We start from the raw sequence: 13,545 nt of genomic DNA, 5'->3' as shown, positions 1-13,545 counted from the left end.
TCCAGTGTGTTTATGTTTTTTAATCATGTTAATAAAGATTTGGTAATATAATTAGGATATGGTCTTCTGAAGTGATTTGTATGGGTTCTTCCTTCTAGGAATCTGACTGATCACATAACCTGAAAGGTCCTTGAGCTGCTCAGCATGTGCAGCCTCCGTAGAGTAGAGGTCCTGGTAAGGTCCCTCTTCTGGGTTGCACAGGTTTTGGACGCTCGGTTACGCCTTCCCTTCTGAACTCTTCAGAAGGCCTTACTGTCCTATCTATCTTGGAAATTTACTTTCCTGGTAATCATTACATCCATAAAGGAGTTTGAGCTTGCAGCCCTCTCGTACCTCTCCCACTTCCTCATCCTTCACAGGACAAGATAGTCTTGTGGCCTGTACCTTCTTTTCTTCTAAAAGGTGATTTTAGCCTCACACTTTTACGAAAATATCATTGTTACTTCATTTTGTCCTTCTTCGGGTCCTCTGGAATTATCTCTAAACAAGTGGTCTGCCGGTGTCCTCCAATGAAGCGATAGGGAAGTGGTATTGGGTACTCGCCATAAAATCCCTTTCATTGAGCCTTCATTTGGGGACACGGTACTCTCCCTTTCTTTGCAGTTAGCACAGGTAAGTTATAAACCACGCAAAGTCTGTTGCTTCTCCTACTGCTTGCTCACTAATGGATTAGCTTTCTGCCACTTGGTGGATGTACCTTGCTGAAAAGAAGCCAACGTTTTTTTTGCATAGTGTAAGCCTCCTAGTAGCTGCAGCATACGCCATGGTCTTCCTGTGTCCCCCAATGAAGTGATCGAAAACTGCTTTCTCTCTCATTGGGAAAGACAGTGCCTGATCACCTCCACCACAAGAAGCTGCCTCCAGACTAGAAGCTCATACTTTTTAGCAAAGAGTTTTTCTTGCTAAAAGCATCTTTTAGTCCAAAAAAAAAAAAAAAAAAGTAGTAGTTCAGATTTACATATGGCATCATAATGCCCAATACAGAAAGCAGAATACTAAAATACAGTAGGCTCAATTAATTAGAAAAAATCGTTAGCCACTTTAACATTCAAGTTGTTACCTCATTGAGTTCATTGTTTCGTCGACCTTCTAGACCAGAAAACACAGAGCTTCCCTCTTTGCTGGGTGTTAAAGTAATTGGTGAGGATGAGCCGCTATGAACCGGTGTTTCTAGAAAGTGTTTAAAAAAAATGTCAGTTTGTTTTCTTTGAAATATTAAATGCATTTAGAGTGAACTTTCATGAATTTGTAAATTTTTAAACACAAGGGAGGTATTACTTTTCACCTTTAGGCCTAGTAAAGCAAGTGTCTATGGAGCGGTAAAGGTTTTAAACACTGCAGGAAATAAAACATGTACAGACCAGCGTGCGGTGCAGAAGTTCAGAAATTACGCCCAAGTTTAGATTCACGCATTGCATTTTGCAGCAGATTTTTTATGCATATTAAAAGCAGCTTTTTACAATACCAATAAAAGCCATGAGATTTTAGAGATCTCATGCACACATTTTCCCCACTGTGCGAATAGGAACACTTCTGTTTTTGAGAATTGCAGCATGTAAATTCCTTCAGCATTTTATTAAACATGTACTGTAGAGAAATGAGAATCTGCACCAAAACTTTTATAAGCAGCTTCTCTACTGCCGAGAGATTGAGGTTTTGCCTGCAAAACCCCTCCCAAAAGCAATGTGTCAACATAGGCTGAGATGACCTGGCAGCCTTTCTGCTCTGTACTCCCTTAGCACATAAATAACCAAAATTGCCAAAACACAGGGAAAATAAATAAATAAGTCAGTTTATCCCAAACGTGGTAATATGGAATATGGACGCCCCCTGACGAAGGCTTTCATGCTGAAACACGTGTCGGGACGGACGTCAGCACCAGCAGGAGGAGATGCCACTAGGTAACTTATCAATAGATCTGGTTTATTCATACCTTTAAATATTATTCTGTCTATCTGCAATTTGTACTCTTTGTCCTGCTCTAATCCTGCCAGAGTTTCTCAATGCACATTTGTGCTTTATACTTGAATACTCCCACTTAACCTCTGGCAGGTTGGGTTATGGCTATATACATTTTGTATAGCCAAATCTTTCATTGTATTTCTCCTCCTTGCTGTTTTTGCTGGTGTCTTTCAGTCACTTGTTAGTCACCTTGCTTTTAAATCCTTTTAACTAACTTCAATAAAATTTATATTTTACTGGCTATTTGCTTTGTATTTTGGTCATTTCACTTAGCACATAATACAGTTACACAAGTGCTTAAAGGAAAATTGTCACCATGTTTTTGCCACCTAATCTTAGAGCAGCATAACATAGTGGCAGAGATCCTGAATCCAGTGATGGGTCAATTACAGGGCTGCTGAGTGTAGCCTTTATAAGATCTCTGATTAATTAGCAGATTACCATTACAGGACTACTTGGGGTGCTGCCCAGTAGACCACATATTCATAAATTCTGTATAACTGCTAGATCTGCAGCAGAGAAAAAAATTGATTTGATCAAAATGACAGCAAACAGCTCAGTAAGTGACACGTAGCTGGAATCAGGGTCTCTCTCTCTACGCTGCTCTAAGATAGGGTAGTAAAAACCTGGTGACAAGTCACTTTAAAGGGAATCTGTCATCAGATTTTTCATGTGTAAACCAAGACTAGCACCTTAAGCAGCGCCTGTGCTGAATTCCATAACAGATGTATATTATCCCTTGACTCCTCCTGTATGCCGCCCAAAACTTTATATTCTCATGTGCTGTATGTAAATGAGAACGGTCTGATGTCCATCTTTGCTGCAGCGTCTGTCCCTCCTCTCCGCTGCCGATCACCAATCTTTTCCTTCGAACAACGTCTCCTGCGTCATCCACATAAGCTTTAGAAAATCTCATACATTCACATACACATTTCAGGCTTGTGAATGTGCACTTTGCTTTGCCCTACTGTGGGCAGAGCCTAAAGAAGGGAATTTTGTTACTTACCGTAAATTCCTTTTCTTCTAGCTCTTATTGGGAGACCCAGACGATTGGGGTATAGCTACTGCCCTCCGGAGGCCACACAAAGCACTACACTAAAAAGTGCAAGGCCCCTCCCCTTCTGGCTATACCCCCCCGTGGTATCACGGGTTCTCCAGTTTTAGTGCCAAAGCAAGAAGGAGGAAGCCAATAACTGGTTTAAACAAATTAACTCCGAATAACGTCGGAGAACTGAAAAACCGTTCAACATGAACAACATGTGTACCCGCAAACAACCAAGAAATCCCGAAGGACAACAGGGCGGGTGCTGGGTCTCCCAATAAGAGCTAGAAGAAAAGGAATTTACGGTAAGTAACAAAATTCCCTTCTTCTTCAGCGCTCTATTGGGAGACCCAGACGATTGGGACGTCCAAAAGCTGTCCCTGGGTGGGTAAAGAGATACCTCATGTTAGAGCTGCAAAACAGCCCTCCCCTACGGGGATGTCACTGCCGCCTGCAGGACTCTTCTACCTAAGCTGGCATCCGCCGAAGCATAGGTATGCACCTGATAATGTTTGGTGAAAGTGTGCAGACTCGACCAGGTAGCTGCCTGGCACACCTGTTGAGCCGAAGCCTGGTGTCGTAGCGCCCAGGACGCACCCACGGCTCTGGTTGAATGGGCTTTCAGCCCTGAGAGAACCGGAAGCCCTGCAGAACGGTAGGCTTCCAGAATTGGTTCTTTGATCCATCGAGCCAGGGTGGCTTTAGAAGCCTGCAACCTCTTGCGCGTACCAGCGACAAGGGCATCGGAACGGCGTATGGGCGCCGTGCGGGAAATGTAGATTCTGAGTGCTCTCACCAGATCTAGCAAACGTAAACATTCTCATACCGGTGAACCGGATGAGTGCAAAAGGACGGTAAGGAGATATCCTGATTAAGATGAAACGAGGATACGACCTTAGGGAGAAACTCCGGAATGATGCGCAGCACTACCTTGTCCTGGTGAAAACACCAGGAAGGGAGCCTTGGATGACAGAGCTGCCAGCTCAGACACTCGCCGAAGCGATGTGATCGCAACGAGAAACGCCACCTTCTGTGACAGGCGAGAAAAGGAAACTTCCTTCAGAGGCTCGAAAGGCGGCTTCTGGAGAGCAACTAGAACCCTGTTCAGATCCCATGGATCTAACGGCCGCTTGTACGGGGGTACGATATGACAAACCCCCTGCGGGAACGTGCGCACCTTAGAAAGACGTGCTAGACGCTTCTGAAAAAACACGGATAGTGCTGAGACTTGCCCTTTGAGGGAGTCTAGCGACAAGCCCTTTTCTAACTCCTATTGTAGGAAGGAAAGAAAAGTAGGCAATGCAAATGGCCAGGGAGACACTCCCTGAGTAGAGCACCAGATTAAGAAAATCTTCCACGTTCTGTGGTAGATCTTAGCAGACGTGGGCTTCCTAGCCTGTCTCATGGTGGCAACGACCCCTTGGGATAATCCTGAAGACGCTAGGATCCAGGACACAAAGGCCACACAGTCAGGTTCAGGGCCGCAGAATTCCGATGGAGAAAACGGCCCTTGAGACAGTAAGTCTGGTCGGTCTGGTAGTGACCCCGGTCGGCCGACCGTGAGATGCCACAGATCCGGGTACCACGATCTCCTCGGCCAGTCTGGTGCGACGAGTATGACGCGGCTGCAATCGGATCTGATTTTTGCGCAGTACTCTGGGCAAGAGTGCCAGAGGTGGAAACACATATGTGAGCCGGAACTGCGACCAATCTTGCACTAAGGCGTCTGCCGCCAGAGCTCTGTGATCGCGCGATCGTGCCATAAATGCCGGGACCTTGTTGGTGTGCCGAGACGCCATTAGGTCGACGTCCGGCACCCCCCAGCGGCAACAGATTTCCTGAAACACGTCCGGGTGAAGGGACCATTCCCCCGCGTCCATGCCCTGGCGACTGAGGAAGTCTGCTTTCCAGTTTTCTACGCCCGGGATGTGAACTGCGGATATGGTGGATGCTGTGTCCTCCACCCACATGAGGATTCGCCGGACTTCCTGGAAGGCTGCTGACTGCGTGTCCCTCCTTGGTGGTTGATGTATGCCACCGCTGTGGAGATGTCCGACTGGATTCGGATCTGCTCTCTTTCTAGCCACTTCTGGAAAGCTAATAGGGTAAGATACCCTGCCCCGATTTCCAGAACATCGATCTGAAGGGTGGACTCCTGCTGAGTCCACGTCCCCTGAGCCATGTGGCGGAGACAAACTGCTCCCCACCCTGACAGACTCGTATCAGTCGTGACCACTGCCCAGGATGGGGGCTATGACAATGAGGTGGGAATAAGCCACTATTGCAGAGAGTCCTCGGCCGTCAGGGAAAGGGAGACTTCCCGTCCAGGGAGGTTGACTGCCCATCCCATTGGCGGAGAATGTCCCATTGCCGTTGGCGCAGATGAAACTGCGCAAAGAGAACTGCCTCGATGGCTGCCACCATCTTCCTTAGGAAGTGCATGAGGCGCCTTAAGGGGTGCGACTGGCCTTGAAGGAGAGACTGCACCTCTGTCTGCATTGAACGCTGCTGGTTCAGCGGAAGCTTCACTATGGCTGATAGAGTATGAAACTCCATGCCGAGATACGTTAGTGATTGAGTCGGAGACAGATTTGACCTTGCCAAATTGATGATCCACCCGAAAGTCTGGAGAGTCTCCAGCGTAACATTCAGGCTGCGTTGGCATGCCTCGAGGGAGGGTGCTTTGACGAGTAGATCGTCCAAGTACGGGATCACCGGGTGTCCCTGAGAGTGCAAGACTGCTACCACTGCTGCCATGACCTTGGTGAACACCCGTGGGGCTGTCGCCAGACTGAATGGCAGAGCTACGAACTGAAGATGTTCGTCTCCTATCACAAAACGTAGAAAACGTTGGTGCTCCGTAGCAATTGGCACGTGGAGATAGGCATCTTTGATGTCTGTTGAGGCAAGGAAGTCTCCTCGAGACATTGAGGCAATGACGGATCGGAGGGATCCCATCCGGAACCGCCTGGCGTTCGCATGCTCGTTGAGCAGTTTCAGGACCAGAACAGGACGGAAGGAACCGTCCATTTTTGGAGCCACAAAGAGATTGGAGTACAAACCCTCGCCCTCGTTCCTGAGGGGGGACAGGGATCACCACTCCTTCTGCTCTTAGCGCGTCCACCGCCTGCAGCAGGGCATCTGCTCGGTGGAGAGGTGGGGCCGTTCTGAAGAATGGAGTCGGAGGACGAGAACAGAACACTGTCCTGTGCACGTGAGCACAATGTCCGTCACCCACCGGTCTGTGACCTGTGGCAGCTAAATGTCGCCAAAGGCGGGGGAGTCTGCCATCAACCGCGGATGCGGAGAGAGAGAGAGAGAGAGAGAGCTGAGAGTCCTGAGGAGACCGCCTTGGTAGCGGTTCCTCCGACTGCCTTCCTTGGGCGAGATTGAGCCCGGCCGGAATCTGAGCCCGTCTGAGGTTTTGTAGCCCTTTTGCACGAGGACAATTGGGACCTGCCGGAGCTTGGGAAGGACCGAAACCTCGACTGTACTTTTAGGACAGTATTAACAGGGTAAGTCGCAGTGCAGACATTGCGGGGTTACGGACGCCTCTGCGGTACAGATGTCCCTGCTCAAGGTCAGCTGCGCAAGAACAGCTGAAAAGGTTAGGTTGCCAATACGGCTGTGGATGCCGGAGCAACCGACACGCCGATAGCCTCCTAGACAGATTTCAACCAGAGTCCATCTGTCTTGTGAATGGCATCTTTAAGTGAAGCCCCATCTCCAGTGCAACTATGGCTCTATATGCAAGCCTGGAGATTGGAGAATCCACCTTTGGACCCTGGGTCCAGCGCTGACCACGTCAGGGGAAAAGGGATAACGTGTATCCTAAAAACGTTTGGAGAAGACGCTTATCTGGTAAGCGTGGTGTTCCTGGACTGCTTCTCTGAAGTCAGCGTGGCCAGAAAAAAACTCAATATCTGCGTGAGATACTGAAAAGGAACTTCTCCTGTTCGTCTCCTATCTCCACTGGGGGAGCTGAGGGAGAAAGATCCAACCTTCCATTGATGGACGGTATAGGATCATTCCGTATGGCGTTACCACCCGGTGTATCCGGATTGAGAGCGATGTCAGTATCAAAGCTCTGAAGAGCTGCCTTTTGGTCAAGTAGATTGCCCATGGGTGCAAGTCTCTATATTATGACTACTCCGTCCCTGTCCATGGACAGGGTTGACAGGAGGTTTCTTTGGCCACAACTAGTAGAGCCCCGGCAGACGAAGTGCTAGAGACCCCGGCAGACGACGTGCTACAGGGGAGCATGCACACAATGGGACGGTGTCATGAACAGCATCCCATGTAGTAAAAACAGCACTGAAATCTGTGTTGCTTTTTTGCCGCTGCCGACTAGCTATCTAGAAGTATATAGCCAAGATTGGTGACCGTACATTGCAATGTATAGCATACAGGCATAAAGTACAAAAGACCACTGCAGCACAAGCAATACAAGCAGCATAGAAGCCTGTGCCCTGGCACCCCTGCTCTTCTGCTGCTGTATACTAGTCATCTAGGGGAATATAGCCCAGAAGAGTGACCCTACAGTGCAATGTATAGCATACAAGCACAAGTACAAATGAACACTGCAGCACATGCAATACAAGCAGCATAGAAGCCTGTGCCCTGGCACCCCAGCTCTTCTGCTGCTGTAGACTAGTCATCTCGGGGAATATGGCCCAGAAGAGTGACCATACAGTGCTATGTATAGCATACAAGCACAAGTACAAATGCACACTGCAGCCCATGCAATACAAGCAGCATAGAAAAAAACCTGTGCCCCAGCACCCTTGGTTTTCTGCTGCTGTAGTCTAGCCATTCCAGGAGAATATAGCTAAGACTAGCGACTGTACAGTGCAATGTATAGCATATAAGCATAAACACAAATGAACACCTCAGTCGTGCAATACAAGCAGCCTAGAAAGCCTGTGCCTTAGCACACCTGCTTTCCTGCTGCTGATGTGTCGCTCCCCAAGCGGGCATATAGCGACCTATGCAGTAAAAAACAACACATGTACACACTGCAGTTATATCGTGGTCAGCACTATGTGTGCCTCTTACCGCCCGCCTATAAGCGGGTGTATGATCGCCACCGTCCTGCCTTGGTGCCGAAAGTCCGAGCTCAGACTGCAGTAATGGCTGCCGGCTTCTTCCCCAGCTCATGTGAGGAGGGGCGGGCCGTGGGCGTGCCCCCAAGGCAGAGCGGGAATCCGGCGTCCGACAGTGTGCAGTGAGAGGGCTGGAGCATGTAAAAAGGCTCCAGCCCTCGGCGCTGCTGATTGCTCAGCGCCTGTCCCCTTCCCTGAGTGACAGGGAGGGGGCGGGAACGAAGCGGCACTAGGCCGCAGAAGCCGGGGACTGGATTTATAAGCGCCGCCGCCGTAAAAGCGCGGTCGGCGCCCAGTCCCCGGCGAACTACAAGTCCCAGCCGCGCCGCCGCTCCCGGAGCGTCCGGCGCGGTAGTTCCCAAAACACAAAGTCACTCAGCAAAGCTGCAGTGACTGTAACCCTTTACTGTCCCCGGCGCACTAGCACACCCAGCAAGTCTGGAGTGTGCTGTGCCTGTGTGTACGGGGACACAGAGTACCTGTAATGGTGCAGGGCCATGTCCCTGAACGGTACTCCAGCTCCGTATCCAGCAGGTTCAAATGGGTCTGTGGATGGAGCCCGGCGTCAGAGCTTTGAGGCCGGCAGGATCCCACTTCCTCAGAGCCACTCAGGGGGATGTGGAAGGAAAGCAGCATGTGGGCTCCAGCCTCCGTACCAGCAATAGGTACCTCAACCTTACAACACCATCAACGGGTGAGAAGGGAGCATGCTGGGGGCCCTATATGGGCCCTCTTTTCTTCCATCCGAAATAGTCAGCAGCTACTGCTGACTAAAATCTGTGGAGCTATGCGTGGATGTCTGACCTCCTTCGCACAAAGCTTGAAAACTGGAGAACCCGTGATACCACGGGGGGGTATAGCCAGAAGGGGAGGGGCCTTGCACTTTTTAGTGTAGTGCTTTGTGTGGCCTCCGGAGGGCAGTAGCTATACCCCAATCGTCTGGGTCTCCCAATAGAGCGCTGAAGAAACATAAGTGCACACGTGAGCCGGTGAGGTGTCTGCACAGGTGCCAGATTTCCCCCGGCTAGGTGGAAGCGCCACCAGGCGCAAAACGGCTGTTGTCCTTGTGAGGCTTGCATCCGACCGCTAACCCATTTTTAAAGAATATGAAATAATGGGCGTTTTGTTTACCACTCCTTTTTTTCTGATTTTTCATGAATATGGACTGTTTGTTAGAGTGAGCACTACCAGTCTACCACTAGGGGTCAATATGAATGACTAATGCAGTGAAATCACTGGACAGTAGTGCGGAACCGCTCTCAGCTTTTGCTAGGTGGAAGACACTGTAGCTGGGCGAAATTACACACCTCCGCAGACACATTGCCGGCTCGCAGAATGAATCATTCACGTCAATCGAGGAAGAGGATGGTGATCAGAGGCGCAAAGGAGGGATAGATACTGCAGCAAGAACATTCATAATTTACATACAGCAAGGGAGACTATGAAAAGGTTTTTGGGGGACATACAGGAGGAGTTAGGGGAACAATATGAACCTTTATGGAATGCCGCACAGGCGCTGCTGAAGAGCTTCCACGCCCCCCGAGGAAGACTACAAAACGTGCGCGTCGGGGCACGTTACTTAGGGCATTTAACTATTATGGGTCAATTGATCTTTTCTACATGTGGCTTGTCTGTTTAAAGGCAGCATTTTAGAATGTTATATATGGATGGGCTTAGAAGTATGATGATGATGATGATTAATTTGTGGGTTATACCTATACATTATACATGATCAACTTAATATATTGAGCCCCTCTGTATATGTCCATGATATATTTGCTTTACAGTTATGCATGAGGCTTTGACAATCTGCTACGTGACATTATACTAAATGACATCCATTAATTTTGGAGTTATGTTCTCGCCCATGGTAGTTTTCTGCCCTATAGCTTTTCTTCTGGGACTCCCCATGTCTACTTGATCACTAATGAGATTTTACACATAGTATAGTTACAACAAGTAGTAAAATACAAATAAAAAGCTTTTCTAATTTTTGCAAGAAGTTTGTATGTGACTTTTATATACTCTTCATCTAATGACTGGGACTACATATACCCCGCATTTCTCTTGTTACAAATATTCCCGTTTTGGGGTGTAGTCAGTATATATGATTATTAGGGCTCCATATTCTGTCCTCTCGTTTTATTTGAAGGCGCTAGTCTTAGTACACACATGAAAAATCTGGTGACCGGTTCCCTTTAAAAACTGTCGTTTTTCTGGGGACACTTTCTTTAGGTTCAGACCATCAGAGGCCAGCTGCATACCCAGCCGGTCACAGTTTAGTGTCAAAGACTGAAACGTAGGCCAGTTATGTACACAAAGAAAATGTGCTCATCCGCATGGTGTACAGTTGCCAGAATGGCTTTCATGTTGAACATATTTTGGTTTCTAAAGCTGCATTGTTTTCCACGAGGACCATTGGACCATGTACAAAGAAGGGAATTTTGTTACTTACCGTAAATTCCTTTTCTTCTAGCTCCTATTGGGAGACCCAGACGATTGGGTGTATAGCTACTGCCTCCGGAGGCCACACAAAGCATTACACTAAAAAGTGTAAGGCCCCTCCCCTTCTGGCTATACACCCCCAGTGGGATCACTGGCTCACCAGTTTTAGTGCAAAAGCAAGAAGGAGGAAAGCCAATAACTGGTTTAAACAAATTCTCTCCGAGTAACATCGGAGAACTGAAAAACCGTTCAACATGAACAACATGTGTACCCGAGAAAAACCCAAAAATCCCGAAGGACAACAGGGCGGGTGCTGGGTCTCCCAATAGGAGCTAGAAGAAAAGGAATTTACGGTAAGTAACAAAATTCCCTTCTTCTTCGGCGCTCCATTGGGAGACCCAGACGATTGGGACGTCCAAAAGCTGTCCCTGGGTGGGTAAAGAATACCTCATGTTAGAGCTGTGAAGACAGCCCTTCCCTACGGGGAGGCAACTGCCACCTGCAGGACTCTTCTACCTAGGCTGGCGTCCGCCGAAGCATAGGTATGCACCTGATAATGTTTGGTGAAAGTGTGCAGACTCGACCAGGTAGCTGCCTGGCACACCTGTTGAGCCGTAGCCTGGTGTCGCAATGCCCAGGACGCACCCACGGCTCTGGTAGAATGGGCCTTCAGCCCTGATGGAACCGGAAACCCAGCAGAACGGTAGGCTTCAAGAATTGGTTCTTTGATCCATCGAGCCAGGGTGGCCTTAGAAGCCTGCGACCCTTTGCGCTTACCAGCGACAAGGACAAAGAGTGCATCCGAACGGCGCAAGGGCGCCGTGCGGGAAATGTAGACTCTGAGTGCTCTCACCAGATCTAACAAATGTAAATCCTTCTCATACCGATGAACTGCATGAGGACAAAACGAAGGCAAAGAGATATCCTGATTAAGATGAAAAGAGGATACCACCTTCGGGAGAAACTCCTGAATGGGACGCAGCACTACCTTGTCCTGGTGGAAGACCAGGAAAGGAGCCTTGGATGACAGCGCTGCTAGCTCAGACACTCTCCGAAGAGATGTGATTGCTACCAGAAAAGCCACTTTCTGTGATAGTCTAGAAAGTGAAACCTCCCTCAGAGGCTCGAAGGGCGGCTTCTGGAGGGCAACTAGTACCCTGTTCAGATCCCATGGATCTAACGGCCGCTTGTACGGGGGTACGATATGGCAAACCCCCTGTAGGAACGTACGCACTTTAGTAAGTCGTGCCAGACGCTTCTGAAAAAAGACGGATAGCGCAGAGACCTGTCCTTTAAGGGAGCCGAGCGACAAACCTTTTTCTAACCCAGATTGCAGGAAGAAGAAAGGTAGGCAATGCAAATGGCCAGGGAGACACTCCCTGAGCAGAGCACCAGGATAAGAATATCCTCCACGTTCTGTGGTAGATTTTAGCGGACGTGGGCTTCCTAGCCTGTCTCATGGTGGCAACGACCCCTTGGGATAATCCTGAAGACGCTAGGATCCAGGACTCAATGGCCACACAGTCAGGTTCAGGGCCGCAGAAATTCCGATGGAAAAAACGGCCCTTGGGACAGTAAGTCTGGTCGATCTGGTAGTGCCCACGGTTGGCCGACCGTGAGATGCCACAGATCCGGATACCACGCCCTCCTTGGCCAGTCTGGGGCGACGAGTATGACGCGGCTGCAGTCGGATCTGATCTTGCGTAGCACTCTGGGCAAGAGTGCCAGAGGTGGAAACACATAAGGGAGCCGGAACTGCGACCAATCTTGCACTAAGGCGTCTGCCGCCAGAGCTCTGTGATCGCGAGACCGTGCCATGAAGGTTGGGACCTTGTGGTTGTGCCGGGACGCCATTAGGTCGACGTCCGGCCTTCCCCAACGGCGACAGATTTCCTGAAACACGTCCGGGTGAAGGGACCATTCCCCTGCGTCCATGCCCTGGCGACTGAGGAAGTCTGCTTCCTAGTTTTCTACGCCGGGGATGTGAACTGCGGATATGGTGGAGGCCGTGGCTTCCACCCACATCAGAATCCGCCGGACTTCCTGGAAGGCTTGCCGACTGCGTGTCCCCCCTTGGTGGTTGATGTATGCCACCGCTGTGGAGGTGTCCGATTGAATTCGGATCTGCCTTCCTTCCAGCCACTGCTGGAAGGCTAGTAGGGCAAGATACACTGCTCTGATTACCAGACCATTGATCTGAAGGGTGGACTCCTGCTGAGTCCACGTACCCTAAGCCCTGTGGTGGAGAAAAACTGCTCCCCACCCTGACAGACTCGCGTCTGTCGTGACCACCGCCCAAGACGGTGGTAGGAAGGATCTTCCCTGTGATAATGAGGTGGGAAGAAGCCACCATTGCAGAGAGTCCTTGCCGTCTGTGAAAGGGATACTTTCCTGACCAGGGATGTTGACTTCCCGTCCCATTGGCGGAGAATGTCCCATTGAAGTGGACGCAGATGAAACTGCGCAAACGGAACCGCTTCCATTGCCGCCACCATCTTCCCGAGGAAGTGCATGAGGCGTCTTAAGGAGTGCGACTGACCTAGAAGGAGAGTCTGCACCCCTGTCTGTAGTGACCGCTGCTTGTCCAGCGGAAGCTTCACTATCGCTGAGAGGGTATGAAACTCCAAGAAGTTGATGATCCACCCGAACGTCTGGAGAGTCTCCAGCGCAACATTCAGTCTGAGTTGGCATGCCTCTTGAGAGGGTGCCTTGACAAGTAGATCGTCCAAGTAAGGGATCACAGAGTGTCCCTGTGAGCGCAAGACTGCTACCACTGTCGCCATGACCTTGGTGAACACCCGTGAGGCTGTCGCCAGACCGAATGGCAGAGCTACGAACTGAAGATGGTCGTCTCCTAGACGAAACATTGGTGCTCTGTAGCAATCGGCACGTGGAGATAAGCATCTTTGATGTCTATTGATGCTAGGAAATTTCCTTGAGACATTGAGGCAATGACGGAGCGGAGGGTATCATCCGGAACCGCCTGGCCTCCAC

The 13,545-nt window shown here is 49.6% G+C and overlaps 1 protein-coding gene across 1 annotated transcript in view; it reads right to left on the bottom strand.

Moving 5' to 3' along the window:
* MSL3 (MSL complex subunit 3) overlaps positions 1-13,545 on the bottom strand; it is a 111,936-nt gene that overhangs the window by 33,742 nt on the left and 64,649 nt on the right. Inside the window, exon 10 of the mRNA XM_075334281.1 lies at positions 1,061-1,170. Coding sequence (XP_075190396.1) covers positions 1,061-1,170 — 110 coding nt within the window. The remainder of the gene's footprint in view (positions 1-1,060; positions 1,171-13,545) is intronic.

The sequence above is a fragment of the Anomaloglossus baeobatrachus genome, chromosome 2 (assembly GCF_048569485.1).
Source record: "Anomaloglossus baeobatrachus isolate aAnoBae1 chromosome 2, aAnoBae1.hap1, whole genome shotgun sequence".
Taxonomy (NCBI): domain Eukaryota; kingdom Metazoa; phylum Chordata; class Amphibia; order Anura; family Aromobatidae; genus Anomaloglossus; species Anomaloglossus baeobatrachus.
The sequence above is the reverse complement of the archived record's forward strand: the minus strand, read 5'-3'. Positions and strand labels throughout refer to the sequence as shown.